This window comes from Eupeodes corollae, chromosome X, assembly GCF_945859685.1.
Source record: "Eupeodes corollae chromosome X, idEupCoro1.1, whole genome shotgun sequence".
NCBI lineage: Eukaryota > Metazoa > Arthropoda > Insecta > Diptera > Syrphidae > Eupeodes > Eupeodes corollae.
In genome coordinates, this window is record NC_079150.1 from 1450887 (window position 1) to 1469926 (window position 19040).

The 19040-nt window shown below is 27.0% G+C and overlaps 2 protein-coding genes across 5 annotated transcripts in view; one reads left to right on the plus strand and one right to left on the minus strand.

The window, feature by feature from the left end:
• LOC129953197 (glutamine--fructose-6-phosphate aminotransferase [isomerizing] 2) overlaps window positions 1–19040 on the plus strand; it is a 233214-nt gene that overhangs the window by 32274 nt on the left and 181900 nt on the right. The window lies entirely within an intron of this gene.
• LOC129953195 (plasma membrane calcium-transporting ATPase 3) overlaps window positions 1245–19040 on the minus strand; it is a 127316-nt gene continuing 109520 nt past the window's right edge. Inside the window, exons 18-20 of one of the 4 annotated variants that reach the window (XM_056066107.1) lie at window positions 18659–18691; window positions 18146–18214; window positions 1245–12509 (exon numbers count right to left, since the gene is read on the minus strand). In XM_056066107.1, coding sequence (XP_055922082.1) covers window positions 12288–12509; window positions 18146–18214; window positions 18659–18691 — 324 coding nt within the window. In that variant the 3' untranslated portion in view covers window positions 1245–12287. The remainder of the gene's footprint in view (window positions 12510–18145; window positions 18215–18658; window positions 18692–19040) is intronic. The other 3 variants (XM_056066108.1, XM_056066109.1, XM_056066110.1) reach the window with 3 other exon arrangements.

The following is a 19040-nucleotide window of genomic DNA, read 5'->3' on the forward strand; positions in this document are numbered from 1 at the left end:
CATGTGTTGAAAACCCATCAGATTTGTTTGTCTATGCGCCAGGTAATCAAACAAAAAACATCGTATATCACAAAGCACTACAATGATAATATAACTGATTTCTGTTAATAATTATGACTCACATGATTAATAATAAAGTGATTACTTCCTTTTAAATCCTTATATATGTTTCATTTAATTATTTGTGATTCACAACGCCCATCACCAGGTGGTTCTATTCAGGAGAATTTTTAGCCTCTACTAAAAAAATGTAGGAACAAAAAACTGCTACATTATAAATCTTTATGACAGGATGAAGTCTGTCGGGTCCGCTAGTAAATTAATAAAAATAAATTAAAAAAAGGTAAGGATCCCAATATACTTTACCATATTTCTTCTCCCCAACGTCATCAGCAAGCATTTTAACCAAAACGATAAATAAAATAAAACCGATATAATTTTATTATTTTTTTCATTTATTTTTCATGTTTTTCATTTAACAAATTAGTATATCTAATCTCGAATTTGTATTTTTCTATAGTCAGTTGAATTCTTTGTTTTTTTTTTTTTTTATTTTATTGTAATATTACTTTATATTTTCTTTTATGTTTAATTGTTAAGTTGGATTTTTTTTATTTCTTTTTATTTCTAAGTACCTTTATATTTTTTTTTAATTTTCATTTTCTTATACAATTATTGTTTATTTATATTTTTTCTCTTATGTATTTATATAATAGGTTGTATTAATACAAAAGTGCATAGAGCGTTATTTAAAAGGCAGATGAAGAAACTTATTGACTATGCTTTTTTAACTACATAATGATTACTATTTGTGTTTAGTAATAATTTTTGTTTGTTTTTATTTGTGTTGTTTTTATTTATTACGTTTATAAACCTTAAAGTGATTCTTGTGTTTGTTTTTTCTTTCAATTGTTTGTACCTATACAAACATACAGATGCGGTATGACAATATAAATTAATAATGCAATATTTGTTATACAATGTAATATACCTTTATTTTTAGATGTTGGTGTTTCTTTTTTGTAAGTTTGTGTATAAGTTGCTGTATTTTAGAATTCAGGACATATAATTAAAAATTATTAATAACAGATAATTGTATTTTTAGGGATGAGTGCGATAATTTTGATGTTAAAAATGTTTTCTGTAGAGGGGTTTAAAACAAGTATTATTAAGGAGGTACGGGTTGTTTTTTCCTAAATAATTTTTGTTTTCATTAGAAGCTATTTATTCTTGCATCACCCCGGCCTCCTAAATGGGTAGAGATATACCCCATTGTTTTCGACCTCGCAACAAAAGTCTTGTCAATTTTTTTTTTCAAAACTTATCGATCTCCCCCTTAAGTTTTAAACGTGCTAGAAGGAATTTTGAATACATAAATCAAAAAAAAATATAAAATAAATAATTATTATTTTTTGTTCTATGTACATATATGTAATGTACTTGTTTAAAATTATTAAATTTTAGATGAGATTAAGAAGAAACCACACACTAATCACTGCCCTTCTCTTCATCCCTCCAATCTGGATTTGAACTTTAAACTGAATTTTATTCTCAATTCCACTACAGTTTTACAATTATTTAAGTTAACCAAATTGAAAATTGAAACCAAAGGCCTTATGATCCAATATTGATGATATTTATTTACGATAAATTGGTTTTATTTGTAAAAATTTCATTCGGAAAAATTCGCATGTTTAGTTTCCTTGGATTGAAAATTTACATTGTGTTAAGCATATATGATAGAATATTAACTTAAACAAATCTTTAAAAAAAAAAAAACATTGCTAGATCTTGAGATTTTTAGACATCAAAGAAACAGGCAAAATACATGTGTAGAAAATGCGAAATGTATTTATTTACAAAAAAAAAATAAAGAATTTAATGAAAAAAGTTGTGGAAGTTTTGAAGACTTACATATCTTTATGATGGATTTATTTACACTAATTTATGAGTCATCATTATAAGCGTTTTGGCTCTCGAATAAAAATCAATATATCTATATAATTTATATATTTTTAATTAAATACGTAAACTTTTATGTTATAATAATAATAAACAACATTTCTGATCAAAAATAAGTAAACTAAATATTCATTAAGTAAGCATTACGCATTCACAATTATTATAATAATTTTATTAACATTTTGGAATTCAAGTTATATTTTTAAATTTATTGTTGGTGAACAGTAAATTGTTTTTACTTTCGATGTTGTTGGTATATCGTGTTGTTTAAAGTGGCCATGTTTTTTTGTTTTTATTTTGTTGAGTTATCACTTTATAAACAAATTTATTTAATTACTCGTATAGAATATACAATATTGTGGGTTTAAATAAGTAATATATTTGTGTTAATTTAGATAAAGCCTTTCGAAATACGATTAAAAGCCCTTGACGTTTTTTTCATTATACAAGCCAAACTATTTTTACTAAACGCATAAGGTTATGATTTTTATGAGTCAAGGTGTAAGTTCTATTCTGTGGGATAGATTTCGAAATTTAAGTACTCATTAATATCCTCCTCCAAGATATTTTTAATTTATCGCCTGTGTTTTTCTCAAGGTTGTTTTAAAATAGTCTAAGGGTACAGCATTGTTTTCCGTGATACGTATAATCTAAAGTTTTTGAAATAAAAATGTTGTTCATAAGAATAGGCATTTGCGGTCCCATATTACACAATGAAACTGCGTGTCCATAAACTCCTTTTTTTTCAACAGGCAAACGGCCTTACCAATAATAAATCGCTAAACAAACGTTTAAGAATCGTCGCGTTTAATTTTAAAAGCGAGTTAATAACCAACAAAAGCTCATTTTTTACTAATTAGCCTTCTATTACATTATCTCTTACATTTGGTGCCAACAAATATTTCTTTGAACAAAATTAAGTTTTGATTCTAACGATTCAATTATTGAAGACATAAATATTTTGAAAGATGTGGACGAAACAAGGAGGCGAACATTGTTTTACAAATATTAGCAAGTGGTCTAGCTGTGGTGTTTAAAGAGTAGCTGCTTCTTTGCCGTTGCCCAATTTTCCGATTGCCAGTTTCAGCCTTTGGTGGACATTAATTACAAACAAAAACACAATTACTTTTTAAAACACGTATTTCATTGGTTTTTTATGGACAGGTGCAAACCGTGGCGATATATTTACCTGTTTGTTTCCTAAAAATAAAAATCAACTGGGCGTTAAGCCCTTAACCTAACTTTATTAAAATGGTTAATTAATAACCATATATTTAAATATTTAAAACCCAGTGAAATTTAAAGCGAGATTTAAATTTGATTATTCGTAAGGCCCAAATGAAATGCATCTTAAAGTGAAGTTATGGCAATTGACTTGTACACAGCATATAGAATTAGGGAACCTCAAGCTAATTACGAACAATAAGTTGTGAGCCCAATAACTTCAGGTTCAGACGGTTTTTGCTTTTAAAATCTTCATATTAAGGGTATTATTGTACTTAATAAAATTATATGAAAAGGTGGGAAGGAATTATTTGTTTGTTAGTTATTTATAAATTTCCATTTTTGTTAAATTATACTTTCTATACAAATTTTGACTTCTGATCCGCCTTTCTTCCTTTCATTGCACAATATATTCAAATTCTATTTTCCAAACAGTAGATACATAGTTTTAAGTATTATAATTGTATGCTTTGACAAAATCCTTCCAATTTGATTTGTCATTACTTTTTGTTAAAACTTGCTTATTTACTGTGCACAATTTTGTAGACTTTCTTTTTGCTTTCGATTTTTAAAATGTATTTTTAATAATAATGTAAATTTAGACACTGTTAATAAAATATTCATAATTCATACATAATAAATAATCAAAGAATGTTTGTAAAAAATGGTGGTTGACTGAACGCGTAACACAGAACTGATTATTGAAATTTGGATTTATTATTATTTTATTTAATGTAATTTATGTACAAATAACTAGCCGTTAACGCATATATTTAAAGTGGAGAATAAAGCAATCTGATATAAATTAAAATAAAACAATGGATTTATTTTAAATTAAAAAGTATACAGGGAGTATTTTTTTAAAAAGTTTCTTTTTTGTTTACGTTAGGAAGACAACATCAAGTGTCAGGTACTATAATCAGTAATGACTCCCAGATTTCATAATATGAATATTTTTTTTAAGTCTATTTTTAACATTTTTTTAAATTTTTTATTTTGCTTTAATATTGTAACGTTCAGTACATGCATAGATGTAAAAAAAGAGCTCTGTATGTTTCTTTTAAAATGTTAGTAATTTTGTCTTTTATAACACATACATATTTCTAGATGTTTTGTCTTTTCAAATGAAATGCCTTTTTTTAAAGATGGACGCATTGTTATGATTAGTCATTTGAATAATTTTGTGTGTTATGTTTCATATTGTGGCATAGACGTCAAACTCATCGAAATCGAAAATGACTTTCAATTTGATTATAATAGTTAATAGTTTGTTGGAATAATCAGAAATTACTTTCATTTTCATTTATTCTTAATCGACTTTGCTGAACAACTAGTTGTCAAACTTATTTTTTTTAAGAACAAAACCTTTTTAGATTTTAGTTGAACGGTTTTAGCTGTCATAGTTGTCAAAATCACTTTTTACTGTCAAAAAAGTATACCAGTGCATAGCATCGTGCCAATTACGTCAGGCTTATTCACCGATTCCATTATTGATATACAATCGACACAGTTGAACATTTTGGAAATATTCTCATAACTTTAATAAATCTAGATCGAAAACAGATTTAAGGGCAAGCATATGACATAGTATAGGAGCGCTGAGATTTTTTCAAGTAATGTTTGATTTCAATGGAAATATCTGCAGTGAAAATGGCGTAAGAATATAAGTATTTACTTTAAAATAATTGAATTTTTTAATTTTCAGCATTAACAAATTGTTATAATTAAAAAAATAAAATAAACACATATAAATAGGAACATTTTGAATGAAACTTGATTAAATAAACGTATACTATGTAATAATACCTATTTAAGGGTGCTTTTCTTTTGCGACTTAATTTTATTTAACCTTAATATGTTATATTATTAAGTATACGTACTTAAACTTTAAACATTTTTTAAAATGTCTACAGTTCATTAGCCTTTTATGGTTTTATCTTGGCTAGTATAGAGGTTTTCTTGAAATGTTACGCTTTGCAAAAGTGTCAATCACGACTGTTTCTCTTTGATGTCTTACGGGCAACGCTCCTGTATAAGCTCTTCGCTTATATCTCAGAAATAACGAGGCCTTAAAAAAAAACCCTGAGACAGTTTTGTAGTTTATGGCAATGAGCGGGCTCAGATGACATAAGGGACTTGAAAGTTAGGCAAGTTTCTAGTATCTTATTGGTCTGTTGCCAAAAAATTGCATTCCAATTAAGGGAACTTTGTTGGAAAGTTAGTCAAGAAAAATTCACCTAATTATCAAGTCAAGTCTGCTTATGTCAAAATAATAGTTGATCATATTTTTTCATTTCACTGAAAGCTGAACTTTATTACTATATGATTTATTTATTTTCTGCACAATTCCATTTGATGTTTTCTGTAAAAGGGGTCTTTGTTCAGTACTTGAATACAAATATAAATCGCTCAAACTGTGTCTTAAATTTGACTTTATTGAATTTAAAAACACAAAAGATAAGTTAAAGTTATCAAATCAAAAATGTTTCTTATTTTACATATTTTTATATGTCACTAATATGACAGTTCCGGATTGACTAAGTTTGTAGTGCAAAGCTAGTTAAATTTGGTTTACGTAGTCACTAGATTTATGAATGCGCCAATTTCTTTACAGTACTAAATACAAATCGTGATAGACTTGTAGTCTGCCTGAGGAGTCTATTTTAGACAATAATGTGTTTGGTAGTTGTTATACGATGAACTGAAGCTAAAGGTTAGTGGAGTAAAGTTTCGAGTTTGAAATTTATGACACTTGAAAAACTAACTAGTTGCTTTGGTCAAAATTGATGTCTGAACCTGTCCATTTACAAAAGTGACAATTTCGTAGCTTGAACAAAATTTGAATTTGATTTTGAATTTTTAGTCTAATATTAAGTAAAAAATAATTAACATGACAGCTGTCATCGATTACCCTATCAATTAGAATTCATATGTTATATGTATATTCGACGACTTCGATTTCAAACTTTTTAAACGAATAACTCAATATACATTAAAAGCAATAATAAAACTAATGATAAAAACAAACAGAAACGAACAAATTAAATAGATATAGCTTATCATATGTATTTTTATTATGTGGCTTAATTTTTGTACTAATTTAAAGATTAAGATATAACTTTTATTTATTTATTATTATTATTATTTTTTTATTTGTTCGAGTTTAGATTTATTTCTCTCTTTTTTGTCATCACCTTTTTCATTTGATAAGATCTTGTTAATTACGTTGTTATTTTAATTAGGTATGTATAGTAATCAAAAATGTAATCTATTTATATAAAAAGTGTATTATGATGAAGATAACAACGAATATAATTTTATTTTTTTTTATTTACTATTCTATAATGTAATATTTCTGTTTTTTCTGTATTGTTTCATTTTAAAGGAACAAGGAAAAAAAGTTAAAAAAAGTTCCCCCAAACACTCAATGAAGCTTAAACTAGAAAACGCAAATAATAAGAGATACCTTAAGTTTTCATTTTTAACAAATTTCTTTAAATCCCTATTGTTAGTTTCAAGTTTAAAAATATTTGGTTCCTAGTTTTTTTTTTCATTTAGTTATTTTTTTTTAAATTTTATTTAAATGTACACTTCAATATTGTTGTTGTATTTATTTGTTTGTCTGTTTGTTTGATTTTTTGTTCTTATGTTTAAGACAATAGTTATTTTATTTTTTAAATATATTTAAATTTAATAATTTGAATATTTTCAGTTTTTGGTTGTGATGGTAGATATTTACATGGATGTGTACGTATTTTTTTACTCAAAAAGCGAATGCATTTTTGCTATTTTTTAAAAGTTTTTTTTTTAATCTATTTATTATTTGAAATATATTTCTTTTGTTTAAATTTAAGTTTTATGGTTATTTTGACTTTGATAAAAATCAATAATGTGATTTATACTTCTCTTTTTTTTAAAGTTGTTTCACAATTCATTGCTAAATGTATCTACAAGAAATCAGCATTTTTTAAAACTGAAAAAGAAAAACTAAAAATATATGCAATAATTTAAAAGAAAGGCAGAAACGACTGGCAAATAAAACAGTAGTTTAAGGTACTTTACTCCGAAATCCCTAAACTCTTGGATACAATTTTGCCGGTCTAGGTGTTCCTAATCATAAGCAAGTAACAAATAGACAAATTATAAATACAAAAATGTTTTTTTTTTTACACTTCAGAATTTTCAGAAAGTAGTAAGCTTATAGCAAGTGGCAAAATACGATCAGAGCCTCATCATAAGTGCATGTGTTAGTTGTTATTAAAAAATAATTTTTGTTGGAAAAATGCCTAACCAACTTAAAAAAATATATTTAAGTAAATTTGTGCGAACGAAAAAACAAGCACGGATAAATACGAACTGGTGAGCATTTAAGACGCTATATTGTAGTATTTTTTTTATAATTAGCGAACACTAAAAGGGTTTTGTGTACCTTTAATATGCCAAAGACACAGTGTGAGCATTAGGAAAAGAGGGAAGCGTTGGATAGGAGGTGTCGGTCTACATTGATTTTGAGTTCCTGAACATCGCAATGATAGGGAAAGATATAGCGTGGCAAGGCGTTTCACATTCTCGTAGTACTGCTAAAAATGAATCTCTGTACTTTATATTGCGGCCGAAGTTGGGCAGGAGGTTAAACTGATGGGCATTAGAAGTAGCAGACACGAGATCATTTATAAAAATGAGGAATAGGTCGGAGACAAAACGGAGCACTGGGGAGACAAAACAGAGCCCAGCATTTATTTTATGGGTTTCAGACATGAATCCGTCCAAAACAACTTGAATTGAGCGGTTCGAAAGAAATTTTCTAATCCAACGAAGAAGAGATTCGCCAATACCAAAAGCACGCATTTTCGATAAGAGAGCTTGGTGCCAAACTCTATCAAATGCCTTTGAAATATCAAGTGCAATAATCTTACTTTCTCCAAACGATGTAAAGATTTGTTCCACTATTCGGTGAGATGAACCATGAGATCACCAGTGGAATTATTGCTACGAAAGCCGCATTTTCGATCATTAAGAAGCTTTCGTTCCTCAAGATATTTCTTAAGCTGATAATTAATCAATGTTTCCATGACCTAAGAAAAAAGGGACGATAATGCTATCGGTCGACAACTTGCGGGGAAGAAGATTCGTCTTTTTTGGGATTGGCTGAACAAATGGTTTTGCTAACGTGAAAGAACACCTCTTTAGAATAATAGCGGGGATACCATCTAGACCAGCGGATTTATGAATGTTGAGATCTTTAAGAACTCTCGCCTCAGTACGTGTACGAAAATAGATTGGTTCCATAGAATCATTTACTCTATCAAAACTGGGGGAGCCATGAAACTATCTGGTAAGGTGGAATTTTCGTCGAACTGCCTTGCAAACAAGCTAGCTTTATCAATAGAGCTAACTAAAAGAGTGTCATTGACAACAAGCGTAGGAACCGAGGAAGAACTCCTCATGTTTTTTTACAAATGACCAAAAATTCTTACTGCCTTTGGGATATGGCTTGTTTAAACCTTTTCCGGTTTTCCTTATTTGAGTTGGCTCTAAAACACCGGAAGCTCACCTCTTTCTTTTTGATAATCTCTCTGTAGCTCGAAACGAACCATGATTTAGTCTTAGGCTTAATACTTTTAACCCTATTCGGGATAAAAGTTTTCATTATCAGATGAATCATACTAGTAATCACATCTGCGCACTGGAATCTACGTCACTACCGAGGAAGCATAATGCCAAGTTGAAGATCCTGAAGAAATTATTGAGACAGTCCCAGTTGGCTTTCTCGCACTGCCAAACGGTTCTCTTTGGAGCTCTTTCTTTTACTGGATTTGTTTGACACGAGAAATTAGCAGATGTGACACTATGATCCGATGTGCCTAGAGGCGTCAATACACTGATTGTGTACTTATCAGGAAAAGAAACCAGAAGTAAGAAACTAGTCAAAGTGTATTCCGATGTAACTTTAACCCCTCCGACGAAGTATACATTGCTGACAGTTTTTTTTCCTCAAAACGGAGCGAACACTTTTAGTTTCGCTTTAATCATGTTGACATGCGTTTGAGTTTTGGTACGAATTATTGATGTCGATTGTTATTTGTGTGAGCCTGGGATCACCACAAATCGTTTTTCGAAAAAAAAATCCTTTGTTTTTGATACATGGAGCCATCCTAATTTTGTTGGCATTGAAAAGGATCAAGAATGGTCAGAACAAAAACATTTAAGCTTCAAATGTTTAGAAAATCTTTACTAAATATTTAAATTAAAGACGTTATTTGCCTGTTTTTAACATCTAGTTATTAGTTTTGAGGGCTGACCTAAAAACTTCAAAATTACAAACCGTGTTGGTGATCCAGGAAACTAAGCGTAATCTATGAAACAAACATTTCAATAGTCAATTTGACAATGAGATAGCTTTGATGTGTCAGCAAAGCTCAATTCTAAGCAATCACTTTTATTTAGATTTGACATTTTGTTATGGCCAAACAAACAATATTCACTTACAGTTCTTGTCAATTCTTAGAATTTAACTAAGCTGAGTATAGATATTAGTCAAATCCTCTAATATTCAGGTACCTATTATATCTTATCCGTTTGATCGGAACGAGTAATTGTTCCGAATCTTAAGAAAAAATTAACCGCCAATCAAAATCAGCTGGGTGAAGAATAAAACACATTTTGCTGTTTTGACTTTTTAATTTTCTCTTACTTCTTTTGAGGAATCGCTTTACTCAAAGTCGTAACAACATAACAGAGTACTTATGTACTCTTTTCTGTAGAACTCGGCAATCATTCAATCGCCATAAAGCTTATAATGATTTTCAAAAAGAAAATGAAAAGGGGTAGAATTTTTTTCCGACCGGATACGTCCACGGCGGTGATATTGCTGATTGTCAGTTCTGTCAGTAAAATAATTGCTCCCAAATATCAAAATTTTCAATGCAAATATTTTTCAAAACTTTATTTCCTTAAAGTGTTTTTACTGAAATTTTCATCATCGGAATCGATGTCGGATCAGCTAACCTTTCTGCAATTAAATTGTAGGGCTTTGGACCAAAATTCCAAGGTCTCTAAGAACATGCAATTTTTCATTCTAAAAGATAGCTGCCATTATAGATTGACAATCTTCTTCATAAATAAAAAAGTAAATGTATAACAAAAAAGTCGAAATAAGATTTTAAAAAATACTGGTTATCTATTTTATTTGGAAGGGAACTGTGTTATTATATATGAAAACAAGAATTAACTATTTTGTTATTTATTAACTTTTGATATTCTGTTTTTATTTCTTTTTTTGTTGTTGTGTGTATTTCATAACTTTTTTCGTTTCTTTTTTTGTCTAATAGAATATACATGTTATTGCTTTTTATCAATTTTATTTTTATTTCCAAAATTAGAAACATTAAAAAAAAATTAAATTAAAAACACTTTTTATTTAATTTTACATTTTGTTTTTGGTTTTTTGTTCTTTGCTTTTGTAAAAATGAAATTTTATCTTAAACACAAAAATACAATCAATAAAAAAAATGATAGCGCTAAGTAAAATAACAAATAAAATTTTACAATAAGGTTTCTAGTAAAAGCACAAGAAAAATATTTTTTTTTAAATCTAACAAAAAATTAACAAGTCATGTTGTGTGTAGAGCTAAAGTTTTGTGGTTTCTTTTTATTCATTTACTCAAATTTTTATTTTATTTACTAATTTTTTAGTACTAAAGTGTGAATTTATAAATTTTAGAAAAATGTTTATTTATTTTTTGTTTATTAAAAATTTCTTACATTATGAAACTTTGGAGATTAGGGAGAGGGGGGAAAGGTGAGAACATGTGATAAATAAAGGTATTTATCATTTGTAACGGTTTCCTTCGTTTATTTGCTGAATATAGTAAATTGTTCCTTCTTTTTTTTTCTTATTCTTTTTTTTGTTGTTTAATTATATATTTACTTTTTAAAATTTTATTTTTTAAATGTAAATTTAAGTTTTTGTGTTATCGTATAACGGCTCTTTAAAGCAATTTTTGTTTCTTGTTTAAACTTTTGAAATCATTTATACATCATTTTGTTTTAGTGTTTTTTTAATTAAATATTTTTATTTGATTTGTTTTATGTTTTGTTTTGAACGAATTAATATTACGTTTTTTTTTCTTAATGTGTATCTCTTTTTTAATGTTCTTTATATATATATTTAACAAAGTTATTTATAACAATTCTATGTATATATGTATATATATATATATATATACTTATACATATAAATATATATAATTATGTATATACACATGTATATCTATATTTTTATATATATATGCACATATATATATATATATAAATCATATAAGTTTTTATTTTATTTGTATATCTAATTAGGTAATGTATTTTATTTGGTTGCTGAAAAATTGTTTCACAGTTTTTTTTTCTTACATTCAAAGATTTTTAAATTATTTATATTTATTCAATTGTGAATGTGTTTTTTTTTTGTTTTTTAAATTTAACTTTAAGTTGTATTCAGAAGTATATAACATTTTTTTGCTAAATTTTATTGTTGGCTTTCAAGATGTTATTTAATGTTTTTTTTTGTTTTTAATTAAATTTTAAAGTATCATTTGTGTATGTGTATACATATACATACTTGAACACAAACATGTATATCTAATTTATTTATATGAACATATATTAAAAATTGATTGATTCATAAAATGTATTTGTATATTTTATCTTTTCTGAAGTTTTTTTGTTTTAAATTACCTCCAGAATATAAATAATTGAATTTTTTTTTCACATCCATTTTTGTGTATGCTAGGCATTGGCAAATAGATGTTTTATACATATTCGGTAGTGCTTTTGAATATAAAAATGTTATTTTTGGTTTCTGTTTTTAAAGAATGAGAAAAGTTCCATTAGTTACATTTTGGAGTTAATTTGTTTGATGAATGAATTTTTTAAGTGTTTTAAGATACAGATATAATATATATATGCATATACACACACATAATGATTTAAATATATATGCTTTACTTATTAAGAGTGAACGAAATGATATATATATATAAATAAATAAATAACCATGTTTTCCTTTTTATTTTTTTTTATTTTTATTTTTCTAATAAGATAATAATCTAAACAGCTGTTTCGGTATGACTATGGGATGATAATCTTTCGACGTCAATTTCTGGTATCGTGAGTTCGTCTGGAATATTGTCGGCATACTCAATAGACGAGGTTTGTGAGAGACGTTTGCTAAGTGAAGTCTGTTTGCGAAGAACTTCGGCTAAGGATGCGTTCGTGTGTTCGCCATAGCGTGCATCAAGCCCTTGTCGAAATGCATTGACAACTCGGATCTATTTTTTTGTTTAAGTGTGCATGTGGATTTTTGTTTTATTAATTACAAATAATTCATATCAATAAATATTTTCCACAGTTTAAGGAATCCAAAGTGATAGACAAATAATCGGAGAGAAGAAATCAACAGATTTAAAACAATTTTTTTCGATTATTTTATGTTTGTTCGAATTAATGTTGATTTTTTGGTTTTTATGGAAATATAAGGAGAAAAAATAAAAAAAGAAAAACAAATTATTGTTAAATTTGTATATTTGAAATTTGTTTTTTTTTAGGTATCACTTATGACTATATATTAAGAACAGAACTAAAAAAAAACAATTCACATGTATACATTATGTACATATGTATAAGGAAAAATATGTTAAATAAAAATCCATAAGAAAAGAACTAAGTTATTCAAATTTAAATTTAAATTACATTCAAACTGAAATTTAAGTTTTATTTTTTTAACATAATTTTATATATAATATATATATATGTATATATATCTTTTTGTTAAAATCATCCTGAAGTTAAGAAAATAAAAACTCATCAAAACAATGTTAAAAAAGCCACACATACAAATATACACAGCAATTCAAGCAACATTTTTTGTCAAATAAAAAAATGAATAAAATGCATTTTTGAGTGCAACAATCGCAATCACCAATTAATATGTATCTTAATAATTAAAAATCAAACTATTTTGAAAACAACAAACAGCAAGTGCTTTTTTTTATTAAAAATGTTGGGACAGTATATCAAGGATAAAGGTATCATTCAATTTGAAAGACAAAAGCTTTGTGTTTTTTTTTTTAATTCTTTTTATAATGTTTTCAACCAAACAGAGGAGACATTTTTTTCAGCAGAGGGATTTCTCAAAATGTGTGAAATTGAAGTACATTTGGGATTTACAACTGGGAAATGATGTTGTTTCTGCAATCCCATAACCTTACCTGCGAAATTATACTTTTATCATCATCACTCTTATTTGTAAATTTTAAAAACTAGACTTTCTGGATCTTTTGTGTGGGAAAGCCAGAGAAAGGGTGGTTTTATATGTTTGTATGTGTCTTAGCACCAAAAATACTAATTCGAATAGCCAATTTTAAATAGATTTTTTAATAAAAATAAGTCCTACCAAAATCTCTAAAATTCCCTAAAAAGATGTATATAAAATAGAAAAAAACAATAAATGGCTTCAGAGTGACACGAAATTTAGTTGAAAATAGACAACGTCAACAGTCAAGGCTGTTATCCCGCGCGTGACAAAAGTCAAAATGTTATCTTGTCTATAATAAGGCCGAATTTAAAAATATTGATATCTTTTTAAATAAAATAAGCAAGGCAAAATTAAGATTTAAAAATAAGGAGAGTAATTTGGTTTTGTTTTATAATTCTAATGTTACTATACTTCGTAAACTAGAGGTAGGTGGTCGTAATATTTAATAGATTTATTCGATAAATTACTAAGAGTTTAACAGACAGTTCTTAAAAAAGTATTTAGATTGTACATTTTTGAAGTTGAATTAAATTGTAACCGAATTATATCATAGTTATCTACTATGTAGAATTAATCTAAGCTTTTATTGTAATGGGTTCTTTATATAATATTATAAACGTACTTGATAATAATTAATATTGTTTTTAATATTATTTATTAACAAGGCCCACATTATGAATTACGAAAAGGGAAATAAACGGTAGCTGCGAGAAGAACATTATAAACAAAGATCTATTAAAATGTTGCTAGAAACAATTTTTGAAAAAATCAATGATTTAAGCACATCAATATTTTTACCTCTCAAAATCTGTTAATATTTAGTCATTGAACGACGAACCAGATTTCACACCGAGACAGTTTCACAGTCGAAATTCGATTTTATGTGATCATTTAGGACTAATCAGTCGTAAATGAAAACGAGTATCTTTGTTATCACATTAGCCAATCGCAACAAACTATAACAAGAATTTTCCACGACTTTTGTTACTAGTAATACAGGCCCAGAAATGTTGACGCGAGACTGTAAGGAGCCAGTTATAGAGATCAATGAAATCAATCCGGACATTTATTTTAATGGATATTTGACTGTGTTTCCCTGTGATTAGAAAGGAAAATTATATACTGATCGATCAGAAATCACACAAAGATTTTTTTTTGATAAAAGGTTTAATTGTTCAGATCAGCTCAGCTAAAAATATATTTTTCATTTTCCTGAACAGCTGATACTTTTATGTTCAAGAGTAAAACAAATAATTCCGCTGATTTGTGTTTCGATTTTACAACAGTTCTAATGACAGTTTTCTGTTATTTAACATTTCTTGGTTGATTTCAATCAGAAAAATTGTGTACAATGACAGAAATTTTCAATGAAAGCCAATGTGGCAATACAAATTCCAATGATTGGTTTCAATAATAAAACCAATGACAGCTATAATTGGCCCCTAACCTAAGCAAATTAATTTTGACGTAAAAATTACTAAACGACGGGAATACAAAATGGAAATGTAATGAAATCTTCAAAAACTACCCAATAATTTGACTTAGTTACACTGTTTTTCATAGTTTGAAAGCAAGAAGTAGATAACGGTTATCTAATTGATTTTTCAAATAGAAGTTTTCAAAGTTTTGATGGCAGATTAAGAAGACGAAAATATTAAAAAGAGTTTACTTTCATTAAAATTCAATTATTGAGACAAAAGGTAGTGAAAAAAATGGCTAAGACGGTGGTTTTGTTAGGTATGTTTCAACGCCAGTACAATATTTAAAAGCACACTATACAGCGCAATAAAGCCAATCTGACATACATATCTATATATACATGAAGATATATATGTACACACAATTTAAACATAAATACTAAATTAATACCTATATTAAATTATAATCACTTGTAGCTGAGAAGGTACACTCAAAAGTATTTAATACGTACAGTACATGTAATTACGTATCTACAGTATGATAACGTCACGAATATATTATTTTTGTAAGTTAATAATTACACTTATTAAAAATTAAATTTTAAGAAAGAAAAACAAAAAGTGGTGCCGAGAATGATTTAGTTTATATGTATATATATGCATATATATTATACATATACATATATGTATAGACATACAAAATCGGATTCAGACAAACTTAAAGCATAGAGATGTATTAAAAATTTGTATTACATTTTATTCTAACAAAAATGTTTATATTTTTTTTTATAATAAGAATTGATGAATGAAAAAAAGTCATAAACATCGATTACAAAATTCTTTACAAAATTGTTCGAAAAATTTTATTATCGATGGATAGATTCCATTGGATGTAATAGGAAACAACATTTTGCCATTTGATTCTTTGGTAAGCGCACGTTTCCTTGATTTGGTTAGATTTGTTTTTACTATATATTTTTTTTAATCACAAAGTTAGGTACATACAAACTAGAGAAGCATAGATCTTTTGTAAGCTCCTAGAGAAGTTGATACAAATTATTTTATACATATATCTTATGGATACATGAAATAATTGTATTAACACACATTAGATATTTCTTTTTTTTTTAAATTAATTTAATGAAATAATATTTTAGGGTGAAATAAAAAAGAAAAAATTATATGATTTAATAAAATCAAAAAGGATCGTTGTAAATAATTGTTAATTAAATATAAATAAATCAAGAAATGATAAAGTATTAACACTGCTTTTAGTAGTAGTATCAACCATAAGATGTGTACATTGGCGTCGCGTTATTATGATATCCATTCAATGATGGTTGAATTTTCTGTTTGATTCAATTCCTCCTTGAATTGGATCTTTTTGTCTCTAAATCGTGAAATTTCAACACTTTCCGGGATAGCATAATAGCAACGTTTGTTTTATTTTCCGTGCAAAAACTTGTTTTACTAATGTTTTAATTATATTTAATTTAAATAAAACTAAAAAACTCGCTTTCATATAAAATTCTAAAAAGTGCAGAAAACAATAAAAAAAAGTAAAAAGTCGCGTAACATCGAGGAAGGAATAAAACCAGTGGAATTGAAAAAAATAAAACGTGAAATAGTGGAAAAGCAGAAAAAATCATATACAATGCGAACGTACATAAAAAGAATCTTGCATTTTTATCCGTTGTGAAAATGTATAGAAATTGTCAATTTTTTCAGTTCGAAATGAAAAACAGTACCGTATTTACAAAAAAGAAAGGATTTCAAAGTTATAAGTGATGGTTCCTTAAGCGAACGTTATTCATTCAGCACTGTTTTGGACAAGTTATAATAAAACACAAAAGAGTGGCACTTGGAAGATGTTTGATATTCGATAAATTAATATTTTGAGTTATTAATTCGTTTTAAAATTAACTCTGTATTGAAGAGCGAAAGTTTTGTTGATTGCTATTCGAAATCACATTTCTAATTCGAAGTTAAATTTCGTTCAGGGATCAAATTCGAAGATAATTTATTGAGTTTTTTTGGAAGAACGAATCTTGCGAACTAAATTTATTGCTATAAATAAATAGCAATTAGGAGAGTAATAGTGTATAACGTAAACTTGAGATTTTTTGTAATAATAATTTTTAACAGAAAATTTTGAATAACGAAATAAACCGTTTAAGTTTAAGTTACAGTTAACAAAAATTTAAGAATTTCGTATAATAATAAACAAAGTAAATCTCAACTGAAATTTAAATAAAAGATTCTGTATCTACAATTATTTAAGAAAACGCAGTGCTCTGTGATCTTCTTATGGGATCCGAAAGTGTTTTTGTATTTGCTCTTCGATTGGACTCGAACAGGTAAAGCATTGAATTCGAAGTCATTGAGTCTATTATTGAAGGTTATTCTCATTTTCCACGGACAATGTCGGTTTTATTTAGTAAAGCCAATTTTCTACGTTTCGGGAAACATTTAGACACATTTTTAGATCTGAAGTTTGGTGTGGTTTTATTTGTAAGAATTATGAGTATTTTTTTTTTGATCCATTACAAAATCAAAAATTTTGTTTATTGAAAGAAAATAACTTTGCGTATTTACAAACAATGTATTTCAGATTTCAAATTCAGAAAGAAATTTCTCTTCTTTTCAGCTTCAGAACTGTCTTTTTTATCTAAGTAAACGCTTCCAGAAAAGTCTAGAAAGCCTACGTATTGTCAAATAAAAATAACATAATTTGAAGTTCAAAGTATTAAATGTTTTTCTTTTTTTTTAACTTATTCTATTCCTTTCGTAATGCTTGTCCAAAGTATATTTAAATATTCTCAATCTCATTCGCTGTTGTTTTTGTTGTTTTTTTGTCAACATTTTATTGAAAAAAAAAATTGATTCTAAATAAATCAAAGCGATAGCACAGTTTTTAAAACAATTAACAGAGGAACTTAAACAAGAACAAAAATTTAAAAATTTAAAACACCAAAAACACAACAAAAGAGAGGGCACATTTTGCGCATGAGACAAGATAACTTAAAATAGTTGTTCTTTTTGCATAGGCAAATAAAAATCTTTGTAAAATAAAAGTGTGGAAATGTCATAAAATTTTCTTTAACTATGTTATACAATATAAAAATGTATGTTGGGAAAAAATTAGTGACTAGGAAAAGATAAATGAAGAGTAAAAAAATAAAAACAAACGATAACGATCAACGTAAACGTAAACGAAAGAAGGAAAGCTTACAGCTTGATCAGTTGAGCTCTTGCTGTAGGGTACCGGAATCAAACGCTCTTGCAATTCACCACCTATTACCTTCAATGGAAAGAAGTAAAAGAAATATTTGGAGAAATGGATTTTTTTGTTTTGTCTGATTTCGATGAGATTTTGATTTTTAACATTTTTAACCTTAATAATGCTTGTTTTACTGTAAATACTTTTAGTACCTTTTACTTAAATACATTTTTATGCAAAATGCAGTACAAAAATAAAAAACAAATAAAAATTTGGTTATTAAAAAAAAAAATAACACAATAACAAAAAAATTAGAAGTGTTTAATAATAAAAAATTGTATATATATATACAATTTTGGCTTGGACTGAGAATTGCATATATATTTGTTGCAAAAGCCAAAATGTGTACAGTACATATATATTTTTGTCTCAGTCCAATAAATGCAAACAAAATTTTAAGTTTTAATTTTTTGTAAATATTTTTTCTTTCAATTGCAAGTCAAATAATTTTTTAGCATAACTTACTCTGGGAGAATAAAGTACGGGGGTGGTTAAGGACTAAAAATGTGGAAATAAAAAAATTTAAAAAATATAAAAATAAATTAAATTAAGGGAGATGAAGAAAAATTATGATCAACGAAGAAAGAAGTATAACATACCCAATCTTTTATTTCTTAATATAAAATATAGATGATAATAATTATTTATTAATATTATATTGATTAAACTTAAATTTAAGATAAAAACATTGTTGGGGCAGAAGTAAACCTGAAAATGTGTGCCGCCCATCATTTAGTGAGAGCGAAAATAAAGTTTAGAAGCTTCAGTTGCTCTGTGAACTTTTTATTGCAGTTTATTATGAACTATTTCTGATTTATTATGGAGTGAAAAAAAAAACAGAATTTTT